Consider the following 17,437-nt stretch of genomic DNA (forward strand, 5'->3'; position numbering starts at 1 on the left):
CCGGTCCTAGGGGCAGCGAAGGCGGTGAAGGCCAGGAGAAAGCACAGGGAAGGTATATGTCAAGGTCCAGTAAGAAAACGGCTGTGAAAACAGCTGAAAGTTCGTCGGGGAGTAGAAAGGTCACTGCGGGGTCACTAAGGAAAATGGAGGCTGGAGCACCAGGGGAGACCGCATTGCTTACGGCTGAAGAAATAACTAAGGTAATGGCTGCAGAATTCGAAAGGCAGTTTACAAAATACATGGAGACAATGAGGAAGGAGATGAGGGAGGTTTCGAGTGTGCTGGTGGAGGAGGTGATTTCCCCGGTGACGACGGCTCTGGTGAGCGCAGAGGCGGAGGTGCGGGGGCAAGGGCAGGTGCTGAAGGAATTGGAGGAGACATTATTGCAGCATGGTGATCAACTTACCTCGATGGGGAAGGAGATGGAGATTAATAAGGATCTGCGAGGAAAAATGGAAGACCTGGAAAACAGGTCCAGGCGACAGAATTTGAGGATTGTGGGGCTGCCCGAAGGAGTTGAAGGGCCGAGACAGACTGAGTATTTCGCTGCGATCCCGCCTGATATGAACTGGATCGGGCTCATCGGTCATGGAGGCCTGTATCAAAGGCAGATGAGCCGCCACGGGTAGTGACTCTGTGCTTCCGTAGGTACAGTGTGAAGGAGAAGGTCCTGTGCTGGGCCAAGCAGAAGCGGGTGGTGCAGTGGGCTGGAGCTGGTATACGTGGGCTTTCCTAGGGTCGGGCAAGGGGGAAAGGGACCCGGGCGGGGGCCTCCACGCTGACCGGTCTAAGCCGGCCAGTGAACGGGAGTGAGGTGGGGGGAGGGGCTGCGGCCATCGGAGCCTGGCAGAACAGGGTCCGAGTGGTCCAGCTGGGGTGGAAAGTTTGGGGGGGGGGGGGAACCGAGTTTGGGGGAAGGAGTTTTACAAGAGGCAGTGGATGGCAGGAGTTGGGGTTTACAACTCTTGGGTATCATGTGTGGCACTCTTTCAGAGGTTGGACGGCGTTGAGTGAGTGTGTGAGTGTGTGCGTGCGCGTGTGGAGAGAGAGCGGACTCTATGGTGACCGTGGGTGGTCCTGGACTCCTTTTTTCTTTTTCTCCTTTGTTTTTTGATTCCACTGTGGGAGGGTTTGTTTTATTGGATGAATATATTCAATGTACAAGGAGAGTCCCAGCTGTATAAAAACCCCGGCCTTGGCGCAGGTCAGGGAAGCAGACCCTTAGAGGGGTGGAGGAATATTAGAATTGCCTTGAAATAAACCCTGTGGGTTTGTAATTTCTACTATCGTCAATGCGGATTCAACACTACTCCTCGCGGACTCAACACTACTCCTAATACAGATGTATGCTTGTATTTACTGGACGTTGAGAACAGGCTACCAGCTCATGCAGTCAATGCCAATTCACCAAATTCCTTCAAGCGAGGGTTATTTCTGGTTGGGGTGGGCAACATCTGTTACAAAAGATAGGTAATATCAGAGAACGGAGGGCAAGCATGACTAGCTTTGGTCTCTCGATGGGTCGGACAGAAATTCCCCCCGAATGGGTCTGGATTTATATTTGATTTTTCATCTCTCCCAGGTGATCACATGGTTTTGGGAGGTATGAGGAGTGTATATTTTGTGAAACAAAATGTATTAGAATTGTGTGGAACAGGCTGAATAGACTACCATTGTTTATGTGCTGATTAGGCCCCCCTTCATGTGCTGAAACTGTAGGTATGGTGGGCTGGGAGAGTCAGCCAGCATTGTATCACACAAAGTGGAAGCTGAAAGTTCAATGCTGGTGTCAGCTGTGGGTTACAGCTATCAGTGGCATTCTGTGATCCAAGCTACTAGGTAAAAGGTTGGCAGCATTATTTTGCAGTTTACTTTAAAATGTTGCCTCAGTGACTCTTCAGAATTGGAGTATAATAACTAAGTACCTATTACTAGCTACTGTGACAGAAATAAATATGGAACACTGATATATTAAGTTTATAGATGCATGCAAGGGGAAACTAGACAAGTTTATGAGGAAGAGACTAGAGGATTATGATAAATTTAGATGGAATGAAGGGGGGAGGGTCAAGTGGAGCATAAATGCCAGCATAGTCTGGTTGGGCTGAATGGTCTTTTTCTCTGGCATATATTCTTTGTATGTAATCCTAAGTAATTGGGAGAAATTAGTCATGCTTACATCAATAAATGGTTCGGGATGCATTGCAGCAATCTAAATGCATGAGCAGCCCAACTTGATTTAAAAAACGTTCACCTTAAATGGAGTAATAAGCTTCAAGGCTAATAAATATCCCAACCAACAAATAAACCAACAAGCATATCAAATGTTAGCTCTGGTAAAATCAATTGCTACTCTTAAAATTCCACTTAAACTGTTAGGGAAACAAAGGTAGTTTTAAGGGATTTATATTTGTATTGTTAAATATTAGAAATAAGGTACAATTTTAAGTGGGTTTAACTAAATGTTTCTGTGCCAAGAATGGTCAAACTTATAGTTAGATTCATGCTGAACAATGGTGCTTGTATGGGTGGGGGTTGGCTTCAATTCCAACCGTGAATATTGTTACGGTGTGAAGAGTAAATAACCAGCAGTGGTTGCTTAGAAACTGGGCCTTGCAAGGTAGAGAAGCTTTTAAGTTTTAGTTTAGCTAATTTGATTGCTGCTGGAGATAGGTAGTGAGAGAGAAGGCTGCTCTCACAGCTCTGCCAGAAGTGGTTGGTTTTAGTAGGCTAAAGAGGGAACATCTCTTTCAGACAAAAAGCCATACTATGGAGTAATGAATAAGAAAACAGATGCCAGAAACCTGAAGTCCAGCTATTAAGGAAACTAGAGAAATGAAGAGAAGTTTCCAAGATGTCTGGAATTAATGGAACAGAGGAAACTGGGAACCAGAATAGACTACTGTTCAGTTGAAAATGCAATGAATTATGAGGCATCAGAGAGATATCTGCAGCGGTGCTAAGGGGTTTGTGAAAAAGTACTACAGTTTGGGAGACATTATTGTGAAATTATCTGTGGCTGGACCTCGGAGTTTGTGTAAAAGCCTTTAAGACAAAGGAAAGCCAAAGGGAGAGATGTAAAACTCGAAAGTGAAACCTTGATGGAAGCAGCAGAGGGAACACATACGTTAAAAGGAGATTTGAAAGTGAGTTTCTGAAAGCGGAATTTGAATTCACTCCTGTGGAAGCCACAGTTTGGTGAGACAAAGTTACAGGGAAGCGAGGAAGAATCTAAAGAGAGAGCTAAGACGAGCAAGGAGGGGACATGAGAAGTCTTTGGCAGGTAGGATCAAGGAAAACCCAAAAGCTTTCTATAGGAATAAAAGAATGACTAGGGTAAGAGTAGGGCCAGTCAAGGACAGTGGTGGGAAGTTGTGTGTGGAGGCTGAGGAGATAAGCGAGACACTAAATGAATACTTTTCGTCAGTATTCACTCAGGAAAAAGATAATGTTGTGGAGGAGAATGCTGAGACCCAGGCTATTAGAATAGATGGCATTGAGGTGCGTAGGGAAGAAGTGTTGGCAATTCTGGACAAGGTGAAAATAGATAAGTCCCCGGGGCCTGATGGGATTTATCCTAGGATTCTCTGGGAAGCCAGGGAAGAGATTGCTGAGCCTTTGGCTTTGATTTTTAGGTCATCATTGGCTACAGGAATAGTGCCAGAGGATTGGAGGATAGCTAATGTGGTCCCTTTGTTCAAGAAGGGGAGTAGAGATAACCCCGGTAACTATAGGCCGGTGAGCCTAACGTCTGTTGTGGGTAAAGTCTTGGAGAGGATTATAAAAGATGCGATTTATAATCATCTAGATAGGAATAATATGATTAGGGATAGTCAGCATGGTTTTGTGAAGGGTAGGTCATGCCTCACAAACCTTATCGAGTTCTTTGAGAAGGTGACTGAACAGGTAGACGAGGGTAGAGCAGTTGATGTGGTGTATATGGATTTCAGTAAAGCGTTTGATAAGGTTCCCCACGGTCGGCTATTGCAGAAAATACGGAGGCTGGGGATTGAGGGTGATTTAGAGATGTGGATCAGAAATTGGCTAGTTGAAAGAAGACAGAGAGTGGTGGTTGATGGGAAATGTTCAGAATGGAGTTCAGTTACGAGTGGCGTACCACAAGGATCTGTTCTGGGGCCGTTGCTGTTTGTCATTTTATAAATGACCTAGAGGAGGGCGCAGAAGGATGGGTGAGTAAATTTGCAGACGACACTAAAGTCGGTGGAGTTGTAGACAGTGCGGAAGGATGTTGCAGGTTACAGAGGGACATAGATAAGCTGCAGAGCTGGGCTGAGAGGTGGCAAATGGAGTTTAATGTGGAGAAGTGTGAGGTGATTCACTTTGGAAAGAATAACAGGAATGCGGAATATTTGGCTAATGGTAAAATTCTTGGTAGTGTGGATGAGCAGAGGGATCTCGGTGTCCATGTACATAGATCCCTGAAAGTTGCCACCCAGGTTGATAGGGTTGTGAAGAAGGCCTATGGTGTGTTGGCCTTTATTGGTAGAGGGATTGAGTTCCGGAGCCATGAGGTCATGTTGCAGTTGTACAAAACTCTAGTACGGCCGCATTTGGAGTATTGCGTACAGTTCTGGTCGCCTCATTATAGGAAGGACGTGGAAGCTTTGGAGCGGGTGCAGAGGAGATTTACCAGGATGTTACCTGGTATGGAGGGAAAATCTTATGAGGAAAGGCTGATGGACTTGAGGTTGTTTTCGTTAGAGAGAAGAAGGTTAAGAGGTGACTTAATAGAGGCATACAAAATGATCAGAGGGTTAGATAGGGTGGACAGCGAGAGCCTTCTCCCGCGGATGGAGGTGGCTAGCACGAGGGGACATAGCCTTAAATTGAGGGGTAATAGATATAGGACAGAGGTCAGAGGTGGCTTTTTTACGCAAAGAGTGGTGAGGCCGTGGAATGCCCTACCTGCAACAGTAGTGAACTCGCCAACATTGTGGGCATTTAAAAGTTTATTGGATAAGCATATGGATGATAATGGCATAGTGTAGGTTAGATGGCCTTTAGTTTTTGGACTTCCCATGTCGGTGCAACATCGAGGGCCGAAGGGCCTGTACTGCGCTGTATCGTTCTATGTTCTAAGGTGACTCATGGTATAAGAATCGTCTGGGAAGATTCGGAGGTGAAAACCTAACTTGGGTTCAGAGCGTATATGGCCCCAGCCAATCTGCGTGCTTAAACTGGACTGTGCTAATGGGACCATTGAACCATATGATGTACTTTGCAACCTGTGCTAATCTTAAAATCTTAGTATTTGTTAAACTAAAAGGGGGAGTAAAGGAGAATTGCAATTTTTTCCCGTTTAATAAATGTTTTCTTTTCTTTAGCGTTCCTGTGACTTTACTCCACATTTTATATCAAAAAAGTCAAAGTTACAGTCTTTGGAGCCAGGGTTCCATTCTAGGATCTTCTGTCCGGTTCTAACCTCAACTGGGATCGTAACAAAACATAAAAGGAATTGCAGTGCTAATTGATATTCTACAGACCCTGTGCGCAATGAAAAGAAAACTGGCTCGAATATGCTTGGTAGTCTGCTTTTTTTTTTTAAAAAGCACATGACATACCATCTGGCAGAGTGGCTATCTTTGATATACAGCAGGAAAGTGTTACAATATTTACAGCTAAAAGACTCACAAGTATCACCATTTTAGCAGGAGGCTAGAGCTTTGACGGGTCCATTGTAATGCAACGACTGTATTTGGGTTTCCTCCAGACAAATTGCTATCAAAACATGTGAGCTGCTTGAAGAACTCAAATAATCTGAATGCATTTCACACAACATTGAAAAAACAAATTTGCCAAGTCTACCAATATGATCTACTGAAAAGATTTGAACTTATGTGCTCTGTGCTGATAAGTATGATCGCCAAGTAATTAAAAGGTGATGATCAATTTGTCCTTTTGCTTCTATGAGCTTAATTTATAGAAGTAAAGCTAAGTGCCAAGGCAGCTAACGTGAAAGTGACTCAATGTTAGGCTGATAGAAATGAGGCTATGACAGGTGAGGACCTTGAGAGGATTGTTATCACTAAGGAGGGAGTGATGGGCAAGCTAATGGGGCTAAAGGTAGACAAGTCTCCTGGCCCTGATGGAATGCATCCCAGAGTGCTAAAAGAGATGGCTAGGGAAATTGCAGATGCACTAGTGATAATTTACCGAAATTCACTAGACTCTGGGGTGGTCCCGGTGGATTGGAAATTAGCAAACGTGACGCCACTGTTTAAAAACGGAGGTAGGCAGAAAGCAGGAAATTATAGGCCAGTGAGCTTAACTTCGGTAGTAGGGAAGATGCTGGAATCTATCACCAAGGAAGAAATAGCGAGGCATCTGGATAGAAATTGTCCCATTGGGCAGACGCAGCATGGGTTCGTAAAAGGCAGGTCATGCCTAACTAATTTAGTGGAATTTTTTGAGGACATTACCAGTGCAGTAGATAACGGGGAGCCGATGGATGTGGTATATCTGGATTTCCAGAAAGCCTTTGACAAGGTGCCACACAAAAGGTTGCTGCATAAGATAAAGATGCATGGCATTAAGGGTAAAGTAGTAGCATGGATAGAGGATTGGTTAATTAATAGAAAGCAAAGAGTTGGGATAAATGGGTGTTTCTCTGGTTGGCAATCAGTAGCTAGTGGTGTCCCTCAGGGATCCGTGTTGGGCCCACAATTGTTCACAATTTACATAGATGATTTGGAGTTGGGGACCAAGGGCAATGTGTCCAAGTTTGCAGATGACACTAAGATGAGTGGTAAAGCGAAAAGTGCAGAGGATACTGGAAGTCTGCAGAGGGATTTGGATAGGTTAAGTGAATGGGCTCGGGTCTGGCAGATGGAATACAATGTTGACAAATGTGAGGTTATCCATTTTGGTAGGAATAACAGCAAAAGGGATTATTATTTAAACGATAAAATATTAAAGCATGCCGCTGTTCAGAGAGACTTGGGTGTGCTAGTGCATGAGTCACAGAAGGTTGGTTTACAAGTGCAACAGGTGATTAAGAAGGCAAATGGAATTTTGTCCTTCATTGCTAGAGGGATGGAGTTTAAGACTAGGGAGGTTATGTTGCAATTGTATAAGGTATTAGTGCGGCCACACCTGGAGTATTGTGTTCAGTTTTGGTCTCCTTACTTGAGAAAGGACGTACTGGCGCTGGAGGGTGTGCAGAGGAGATTCACTAGGTTAATCCCAGAGCTGAAGGGGTTGGATTATGAGGAGAGGTTGAGTAGACTGGGACTGTACTCGTTGGAATTTAGAAGGATGAGGGGGGATCTTATAGAAACATTTAAAATTATGAAGGGAATAGATAGGATAGATGCGGGCAGGTTGTTTCCACTGGCGTGTGACAGCAGAACTAGGGGACATAGCCTCAAAATAAGGGGAAGTAGATTTAGGACTGAGTTTAGGAGGAACTTCTTCACCCAAAGGGTTGTGAATCTATGGAATTCCTTGCCCAGTGAAGCAGTTGAGGCTCCTTCATTACATGTTTTTAAGGTAAAGATAGATAGTTTTTTGAAGAATAAAGGGATTAAGGGTTATGGTGTTCGGGCCGGAAAGTGGAGCTGAGTCCACAAAAGATCAGCCATGATCTAATTGAATGGCGGAGCAGGCTCGAGTGGCCAGATGGCCTACTCCTGCTCCTAGTTCTTATGTTCGTTTGTTCTCACGGTCTTGGGCTGAGCAGTTGCCATAGCAGGCTGTGATGCAGCCAGTTAGGATGTTCTCGATGGTGCATCTGTAAACGTTGGTAAGAGTTAATGTCCCCACTCTAATGTCCATCCCGGGGATACACCTGGACATAATGGTAAAGCTAGGAGGGCAAAGTACATCGAGGATCACTGAGGTCACTGGGGGGGGGGGGGGGGGGGGGGGGGGGGGGGGGGGGGGGCATTCGGAGGGTGGGGGTTGCAGCACTATCTGGGAGGCAGGGGTAATGGGAGGAGAGCTGCAGGACTCAAACAAGTCGATAAACTATCTCAATTTATAACATTTCAGTGTCTTGTTTTTGGCTTCACCGACTGGCTTGGATCCTATCCACAAGCAACATCGTGATTTTTTAATTTTCATTTGTTTTCAAATATACCATGGCCTTTCCCCTCCCCATCTCCTTTAGCCCCACAACTCTCAAGATGTCTATCCTCTTCTAATTCTGTTCTGCTATGCACTCCTAATTTTAATCACTTCACCAGTGGAGGCCATGCCTTCAGTTGCCTTGGCCCCAAGCTCTGGAACACCCTCCCCTGTGCCTCTCGATTTCGCTTTCCTCCGTAAGAAAATCCTTCAGACCTCCCTGTTTGGCCAAGCTTTCGGTCATGTGCCTTGGGACATATCATTGTGTTAAAGTTACTATATAAACATGAATTGGTGTTGTTAATCAGGAGGCAAAAAAAAAAATGCTGAAACATATTTATAAAAGTTAAATATTCTGAGTGCTTCTGAATGCCTAATTCTTGACAATTTTATCCAGGCCATACAAGTTAAACATAAAAAGCAATAAGCCCCAAGGAATAATCAGTCATAGGCACTGGAAATGTGATTACTTGACCAGTAGAACAGGACAGATTGGACCCCAGACATCAGCATGACAAGTTTGCATCACTCTGAGACAGACTGTTCTATTCCAAACACAATCAAAGTAAACTGTAGGACTTCAAATTCCATTGTGGCACAAAAGAACCAGCTCAATGTTATGTGCCTCATCAACCTGTTTAACATCACAACTTTTACCAAATTTGGCAGGATTAAAGTGGAATGGATAGACATTTCCAAATTTTTACATCAGAATATTAGTTTTAAAATACCTACTTCAAACAATCCATCTGCCTTATTCCAGTCATTCACCCTCCACAAAATAAAAACTCCCTATTACGGGATTATACACCAACGCTGTCTTTATGATAATAACAATGAAAATTTTGGTTTACTTAGATAATCTTTCAAATATCACTGATCCCATAGCCCAGCTTTAATCATTTGCACTCGAAGCGCTTACGTTCTTCGTAGCTGTTAGTGGTGTTAGATCGCTTGAGCGTCTGAATTTCCTGGGAAAGTATGGAAAGTCGGTCAGATTGCGTGGGTGTGTCATCTTCTTCAGGGTCAGGAGATTCTTGCATCATTTCCTCTATTTCCTCGATCACCTTGTAAAGAAGCATAAATGTATGTTTTATAAAAGCTACAACGTATTGCCTTTAGCTTTTAATGGCAACTGCAGTACAAATAACAGTAATATACTTCTATTAATTTGATACCAAATTAGCCTTTCATACATATACTGCCTTACTTATAAGACTTATCCATGTCAAAGCACGATCACAAGAACTTCCAGCAATCCAGCTCTTGGTCTGTAACATTGTAGGTAGGAGATGAGGAACACATCAACCATGATAGAATGGCGGAGTAGACTCGATGGGCCAAATGGCCTAATTCTGCTTCTATATCTTATGAACTTCTGAACATCAATGAGCTAAATGACGTAAAGGTACTTTTATGTTACATTAATGCTGAGACACATTTCAAGCACCTAGCTGCAAACAAAATGTAAAATTCTGGATTTTGTCACAAAATCCAGGAAAACTCATTTTTGGTTGTCTTCCAGGTCATCAATCTGTGCCTATTCTGTCAGTTGCATGCTTGGCGTGCAAACAGCTACTCAAGACCGGTTTTCTGGAGAACCTAGCAACAACGGCATAATATAAAAGTGCCTCTACACGCTCATATTAAGTCTCCTTTGTACAACAGGAAGGAACAACTTCTTCAATATGTAAACTGACAAAGAGCTTAGAAGGAGCAGTGCTGTTTATTTGGATCCAAGTCAAGTCTTCTCAAGACAGCATCATTCTCAAGACAGAATGATTTCCATCCTTCATTCAAACAATTAAAGTTCTAGGTTGCTATAGTATCCATACCAATTATATAATGGATAGGAAAGTAGGTGAGTTTTCCCACCACCCACGTCCTGGAAAAAGCTATGTGGAGGATTTCAGAGCCTGTTTTAAAATTTGAACAACAAAGAATTTTTGACTAAAATTTAATCAAGGATAGTGCCAAGTATGACTTAATTTTAAGAGAAATATCCAGAATTACAGCCACTAATACAATGTACTTTGGGAAATTTAACTCATTTAAACTGCAGAGATTTCAATTCTTGGAGGTAACAAAATGACAAAAGTGATTTTCAAGAATTAGATTAAGTTACCTTACATGCATAGTTTTGTAGCATGAGCAAGAATGGAGAATGAAATTTAGAAGCAAGATGAAACAGATTTCATGTATAAAGTAATTTGAGACGACACTACAAGCACCTATAGTGCTGAAGGCATAACCTAGCATTATTGCATAACAGATGGATGTGTTTCTAAAAGCTTCTAACAAATTTAATTAAATTTACAATTTTCTGCTCAATAGCTGTGGGTTGACAGCTATTTAAAATCATTTTTGTTGCATTTATATCTCAGTTTAGCTTTATCAGAAGCTCTCTTGTCTTGGGATCAGAAAATGGAGAGATTTGAGCTCCTCTCCCAGCAGATCAGCACTGAGGAAGCATTCCATTTTCAGAGATGCCATAAAATTAAGGCCCAATTTTCCTGGCTCGTGAATATAGAAAAACCCCATCAGATTATTCAAAGAGGAACAATCAGTTTGACTCAGTTAAGAACACTTCAAACATTACTTATGTTCATTTCCAATCTGAGAAGACAACCTTAATCCCAAAGGATGGATGGGGAGCAGGTCAGAGTTAAACTTTTTTTTAAAAACCTCAAAATTGACCCCAGGCCACCTACTTCTAGATTTAATGAAGGTGTGTCCAGGTCAGGCAGTCAATCCATTCTTGGGGGAGGATTGTTCGATAATATTTTTACAGAAGCTTGTGTGACTATTTTACCAGGATTTGGTTTTGTACACACAGAGGTGCATTCCTGGGGAATAGGAATCCAGGGAGGTACAAGGTGGTGAGAAGGGCCTAATCCGTGAGCTAAATGCATTTACAGCACTGTTGCCAACGGGAACAGGTAAGTTTTCTATAGGGTCAACATGAAAACCCTTTTACACCAAATATTCAGTCAACCTCCCCCACCTCCTCCAATAGCCACCTCTTTCCACCCCGGTATGACCAGTCTCCTCCCTCATAATCCCCGTCTCCACCCTCTTCAAACTCAGATTTACACCACTCTTCAATGTCAGACAGCTTTCCCCACTATCTCAGACTTACAACTCGCCCACTTATGATCTCAGATTCCAGTGTCTTTGATCTCTGACTGACTAATTATGAGGACCAGCGTATTGTGGGTTCAAGGCTCATTCTGAAGGATTTGAGCATTAATCCAGCCTGCCATTTCACTGCATACTCTGTGAGGGACTGCTACTTTGTGGCAGATGCTGCGAATTGTGGATCAGCCAGTGACATCCACATCCCAGAAACAAAACAATATATATATAAAAGCAGGGAGGTTATGATAGAGTTGTATAAAACGCTTGTTAGGCCGCACCCGTGAGCAGTTCTGGTCGCCACACTATAAGGAGGATATGATTGCAGGAGAAAGGGTGCAAAGGAGATTCACCAGGATGTTGCCTGGACTGAAATGCTTCACTTATGAAACGAGGCTGGTTAGGCTGGGCTTATTTTCCAAAGAGCAGAGAAAGTTGAGGGGGGACCTGAAAGAGGTATACATAGATACAAAGAAAATCATCCCCTTAGTACAGGGGTAATTAACCAGGGAGTGGTGGGAATCTGGAATTCACTGCCCGAAAGGGTGGTAGAGGTGGAAACAATTAAGAAGCATTGAGATGAGCATTTGAAACAATATAGCTAACAAGTGCTTGAAAATGGGATTAGAATAGATTGGTGCTTGATGGCTGAAGAAGGAGCCGTGCTCCGAAAGCTCGTGTTTGAAACAAACATGTTGGACTTTAACCTGGTGTTGTAAGACTTCTTACTGTGCTCACCCCAGTCCAACGCCGGCATCTCCACATCTTGATGGCTGGGGCAGACACGGCGGCTGGAGGGGCTCTTTCTATGCTGTAAAGTTTAATGACTCTATGGGCGCGATTTAACTAGATGGGAAGAAAGTCCCATAGCGAGCACGTTTAGCCATGTGTTTCCTGGTGCTTGCAGTGCCAAGAAACACGCTATCTAACGTCACTCTGGTTAGATTCGGGGCCTCAGCGGGGAACATGTGGCCGAGGCCTCACATAGCCTTGTTTCCTGCATGGAGGAGCTCTGCTTAGCGGAACTCCTCTGTGTAGGTGTGGCAATAGATCAGGATACCATCTCTGGAGTCCCCGACTCTACCCCAGACATCCCCCTCCTCCCCGCCCCCAGTCCCAACTCACTGTGGGAGGGTGCCCGGACTCCCTCCCGCAAACACCAATCGGCCACTCATCACCGTGCGAGAAATGTCAGCTTGGCAGTGCCAATCTGGTACCCAGGCATTGCCCCTCCCAGCTGGCAGTGCCATCTGGGCACCTTGGCAGTGCCAGGCCAGAACCAGGTGGCACTGCCAGGGTACCACCCTGCCCAGAGGGAACCACTTGGGGGCCTCTGATCTCCTGGGAGACCCCCACAAGTGCTGTTCCATCTGGTCCCCGTTTGTGCAGACCAGTTACTGAACGGCGCTCGCCCGAGGTCTCTGAGGCTAAAAGGATAAATCCCAACTCCTCGGGTATCTGCATATCAGAATATGGATCCTGAAGTTGGGTGCATTTCTGGGTTCTGACACTTGCTGCCTTTTTAAAAAAAAAGATATATTATTCCAAACATACACAATATCAACAAAATACACAGTCCTTCAAAGCATAATCAAAAGTTTGTAATTTTTCCCCTTTTATTCCCTCTCCCACCCCCGTGCACCAAACAACTCATCAAATAACAACCTCCACCGCACCTCGAAACCCTCTTCTGACCCCCTGAACTCGAAATTCATCTTCTCCAGCCAGAGGAATTCATACAGATCCCCCATCCAGGCCACCACCTCCAGCGGCATATCCAGCCTTCAATTCAGCAGGTGTTGTGGCCTTCGCCAGGCAATCAGAGAGGCGAAGGCCACAACACCAGCCCCTTCCCTCTCCATCAGCTCCGGCTCCTCAGAGATCCCACCATAGGGTCTGGCCTAACCTCCTCCCCCATTACCTTGGATAGCGTACCAAACACCGCCTCGCAGAAGCTCTCCAGCTTCTCGCAACCCCAGAACATGTGAGCAGATCGGCCGGCCCCTGCCTGCACTTCTCACAGCCATCGGTCATCCCGGAAGAAACCCATTCATCCCGACCAGAGTCATGAGTACCATATGCACCACCTTAACTGAATCAAGCTCATCCTTGCACAGGAGGAGGTTGAGTTCACCCACCGCATCACTCCATAGTCCCCAACCTATTTCCCTCCCAAACTCCTCCTCCCTCTTACGCTTCATCCTCACCACTTGTTGGCCCCCCCCCCCCCCACCTTAAACCTGTGATTCCCACACAGTGATGTCAACATCAACATTCTTTTCAGCTTGAAATGCCTCCTCAATTGGTTCCATATCCTGATCGTTGGCTGCACCACTGCACTCCCCGTATACAGCCTCGGAGCTAATGGCAATGGGGGCATCACCAGGGCACTCGGACTACACCCCTACAGGACCCCTCCTCCAACGTGACCATGATCACTGTCACCTCACCTTCTCCATGTTCGCAGCCCAGTAATAATACATCAGGTTTGGGAGCACCAAACCCCCTTTCCATCTCTGCCTCTGCAGCAGAGTCCTCCTCACCCTCCGTACTTTCCCCACCCATATAAACTCCTAGATTAGTGAACCTCCAAAGGGCTGAGGGAGAAAGATCGGGAGGGCCTGAAAGACAAACAGGAACCGTGGCAGTACACCTGCATTCTCCCTGCCAACGTCAAGTGCAAAGTGTCCCACCTCTTGAGATTCCCCGTTCACCTCCTCCACTAACGTTGTCAAGTTCCACCTATGCATCGTGGCCCACTCATGTTACCAGAATCCCCAAATACTCAAACCTCTCTCTAGCCATCTTGAACGGTAGCGCCCCAAACGGCCTCCTACCCCACGCCGCATTCATCCAAAACACCTTGCTCTTCCCTAAATTTAGCTTAGACCTGAAGAAGGCCTCAAACATCTCCAGCAGGCCCATGATCCTGCCCATACTCTCCAGCGTGTCCGGCACGAACAACAGTAGGTCATCTGTGTACAACCACATCCAATGCTCCCTGCCCCCCCCCCCTCCCCTCCCCCCTCCCCCTCCCCCCCCTCCCCTCCCTCCCCCTCCCTCTCCCCCCCCCTCCCCTCTCCCCCCCCCCCTCCCCTCTCCCCCCCCCTCCCCTCTCCCCCCCCTCCCCTCTCCCCCCCCCTCCCCTCCCCTCTCCCCCCCCTCCCCTCTCTCCCTCCCCCCCCCTCCCTCCCCCCCTCCCCTCTTCCCTCTTCCCCCCCCCCCCCCCCCCCCCCCCCCAAATCACAATCCCTCGCCATTCGGCCAATCCCCGAAAGGACATCGCCAAGGGATCTATCGCCAGTGCAAATAACAGTGGCAACATCGGGACCCCAGCCTCGTTCCCCTGTGCAACCCAAAATACACTGAACTCGTCTCATTCATATGCATGCTTGCCACCGGGGTTGCTTACAAAAGACGCAAAAACTTCAGCCCACACCCAAGCCTACCCAGAATTTCGAACAGGTATCTCCATTCTACCCGATCAAAGACCTTCTCAGCATCCAGAGATACAATAACCTCCGGTGCCCTACCCCCTGACGGAGTCATAATGTTGCTAGAGAGCTGCCTACCCTATACAAAGCCTGCTTGATCCTCTGAGACCACCTCTGGCACGCACCCCTCCACCCTACACGGGCAACACGTTCGGCAGTATTTTCACATCCGTGCTTAAGAAAGAGATGGGTCTGTAGGACCCACACTCCAGTGGATCCTTTCCCTTCTTCAGGATCAACAAAATGATGTCTGCAACAGCGTTGCTGGCAACTCTGTCGCAAACAGTTTATAAAACTCCGCCAGAAAGATGTCAGGCCCCAGGGCCTTCCCCAGCTGCATTACTGATATTATCGATCATCTCCCTCAGCCCCAGCAGCTCCTCCAATGCCTACCTCTTCCCCGCCTCCAGCTCTGGGAACTCCAACCCATCCAGAAAATGTCTCATGTTTCCCACCTCTCCATCCTGCTCAGCCGTATACAACTTCTCATACTATCCCCTGAACAACTGATTTATCTTTTCTGGCTCTGACACCACCTCCCCCTTCTCTACCCGCACCGTTAAAATTTTCCCGGACGCCGCCTGCCGCCGCAATTGTTGAGCCACCATACAACTTTCCTTCTCCCCATACTCATACTCCTCGTCCTCTGCAAACGACCTTCTGCCTTGCCCGTCATTAATCAAATGCCCCAGTAATCTCTTTTCTCCGCCAACTCCTTCGTGAGGGCCACCGAGTATCTTCCATCTACCTTGACTATCTCGCCCAACAGCTGCCTGTGCTCCTCCCTCTATCCCTATGAGCCTCAAATAAAATCTCACCTCGAACCACTGCCTTTAGAGCTTTCCAAAACTTGGACAACTCTCCGTTCTCACTAAGCTCCACATAATCAATCCCGATCTGGAGAGCGAATAGGAGGCCCTCCAGCAAAAAAGAGAGGGGGGGCCTCAAGATGGAGGCACCCTTTGAAGACTTTTAAACAAGTGCCATAGATTTTCGGCTATCTTTGTAGAAGAGGTCCTCAATGCCTCCAAATGATCTGCGACTGTGGTAATCTTGCAATTTTGCCGTAGGGGACAGGGTTTAAAAATGATAGATGGAGGATTGGTCCTCTAGAGTTTGCCTCCATTCATTGGCTGGGTTAGGGCTCTAATGAGGGGGCCAATTGAAAAATTCCAGTCACTCCCCGTCCACCAACCCCTGCACCTGCATGTTTAAAAATGCCCTGGAAGCAGAAACAAGATGGCAAACCAGCATGCTGGCAGGTAGGTGAAATGTGCAGGCCCATTCGACAAGAGTTCCGCCATCGCAGCCATTAAAAATCCAACCCATGAACTCTGCATTCACCAGTAACTCTTCTGGTACATTGCAGCGTCTCAATTACCCTGTAAAAGAAAATGTTTCTTCTGCCCTAGCCTACATTTCTTACATTTAAGCTTATATCATTTCATTCCAGGCTCCTTAAACACAGGAAATACAGTCAGCATGAAGTTGAGGAAAGAAAAAGGGCCACTTATAGATTCTTGGAAGTTGTTACTGGTGGATATACATTAGCTATGTTTAGATAGACTGAAATGAAACCACGTTTGGCAGAAACTGAACTGGACTAGCTATATTAATACTGTGGCTACAAGAGCAGGTCAAAGGCTAGGAAGGCTAGGGCAGGACGGTAGCATTGTGGATAGCACAATCGCTTCACAGCTCCAGGGTCCCAGGTTCGATTCCGGCTTGGGTCACTGTCTGTGCGGAGTCTGCACATCCTCCCCGTGTGTGCATGGGTTTCCTCCGGGTGCTCTGGTTTCCTCCCACAGTCCAAAGATGTGCAGGTTAGGTGGATTGGCCATGATAAATTGCCCTTAGTGTCCAAAATTGCTCTTAGTGTTGAGTGGGGTTACTGGGTTATGGGGATAGGATGGAGTTGTTGACCTTGGGTAGGGTGCTCTTTCCAAGAGCCGGTGCAGACTCAATGGGCTGAATGGCCTCCTTCTGCACTGTAAATTATATGATTCTATGAATCCTGTGGCGAGTAACTCACCTCCTGCCCCCCAAAGCCTGCCCATCATCTACAAGGCACAAATCAGGAGTGTAATGGAATACTTTCAACTTGCCTGGACGAGTGCAGCTCCAACAACATTCAAGAAGCTTGACACCAACCAGTTTTATTGCTACCACAAACATTCACTCCCTCCCTCAACATCACGTTCTCGAGGGCAACTAGGGATGGGCAATAAATGCTGGCTTAGCTAGCGATGTCTGCATCCGGTAAATTATTTTTTTTTAAAGTCTATGAGTTGAAGGAGGATGGCATGGTCACCCATGTTGAATGTTTGTGGAGGTTGAAGAGGACAAGGATGGTTAATGAACCCATAGCAGTCATGATAGACTTTACTCTTGAGCTTACAGCAGAATGCATATTCCTGGAAGCTGTGCTTCACACTTATTAGAAACTGGCATCAGGAAGGATTCACAAAAAGATGTAAAAATAATCAACCACCACTGACAGTTAGGTCAATCAAGGCAATACAAAATTCAGCGGTAAGAAAAGGGTTCCTACAATCAGAGGTTGAAGCTGCTGAACTTTGCAGAAATGCTCTCAACACAATATTTTTGAGCAGTACATTTGATATTGAGGTAGAGAGTGATTTTAGCCACTAGGTCATGAGGGAACACAATATTCATATTAGTAAATGCTACAATATATCAGAAACCTAATGCTGACAATGTTA

General features: G+C 45.9%; 1 protein-coding gene across 3 annotated transcripts in view; it reads right to left on the reverse strand.

The window, feature by feature from the left end:
* The window catches only part of LOC119975372 (fasciculation and elongation protein zeta-2-like), a 178,076-nt gene that overhangs the window by 39,115 nt on the left and 121,524 nt on the right, over positions 1 to 17,437 (reverse strand). For all 3 annotated transcript variants that reach the window (XM_038815006.1, XM_038815005.1, XM_038815004.1), the window contains exon 4: positions 9,008 to 9,152. In XM_038815006.1, coding sequence (XP_038670934.1) covers positions 9,008 to 9,152 — 145 coding nt within the window. The remainder of the gene's footprint in view (positions 1 to 9,007; positions 9,153 to 17,437) is intronic.

Source organism: Scyliorhinus canicula, chromosome 1, assembly GCF_902713615.1.
Source record: "Scyliorhinus canicula chromosome 1, sScyCan1.1, whole genome shotgun sequence".
NCBI classification, from domain to species: Eukaryota; Metazoa; Chordata; class Chondrichthyes; order Carcharhiniformes; family Scyliorhinidae; genus Scyliorhinus; species Scyliorhinus canicula.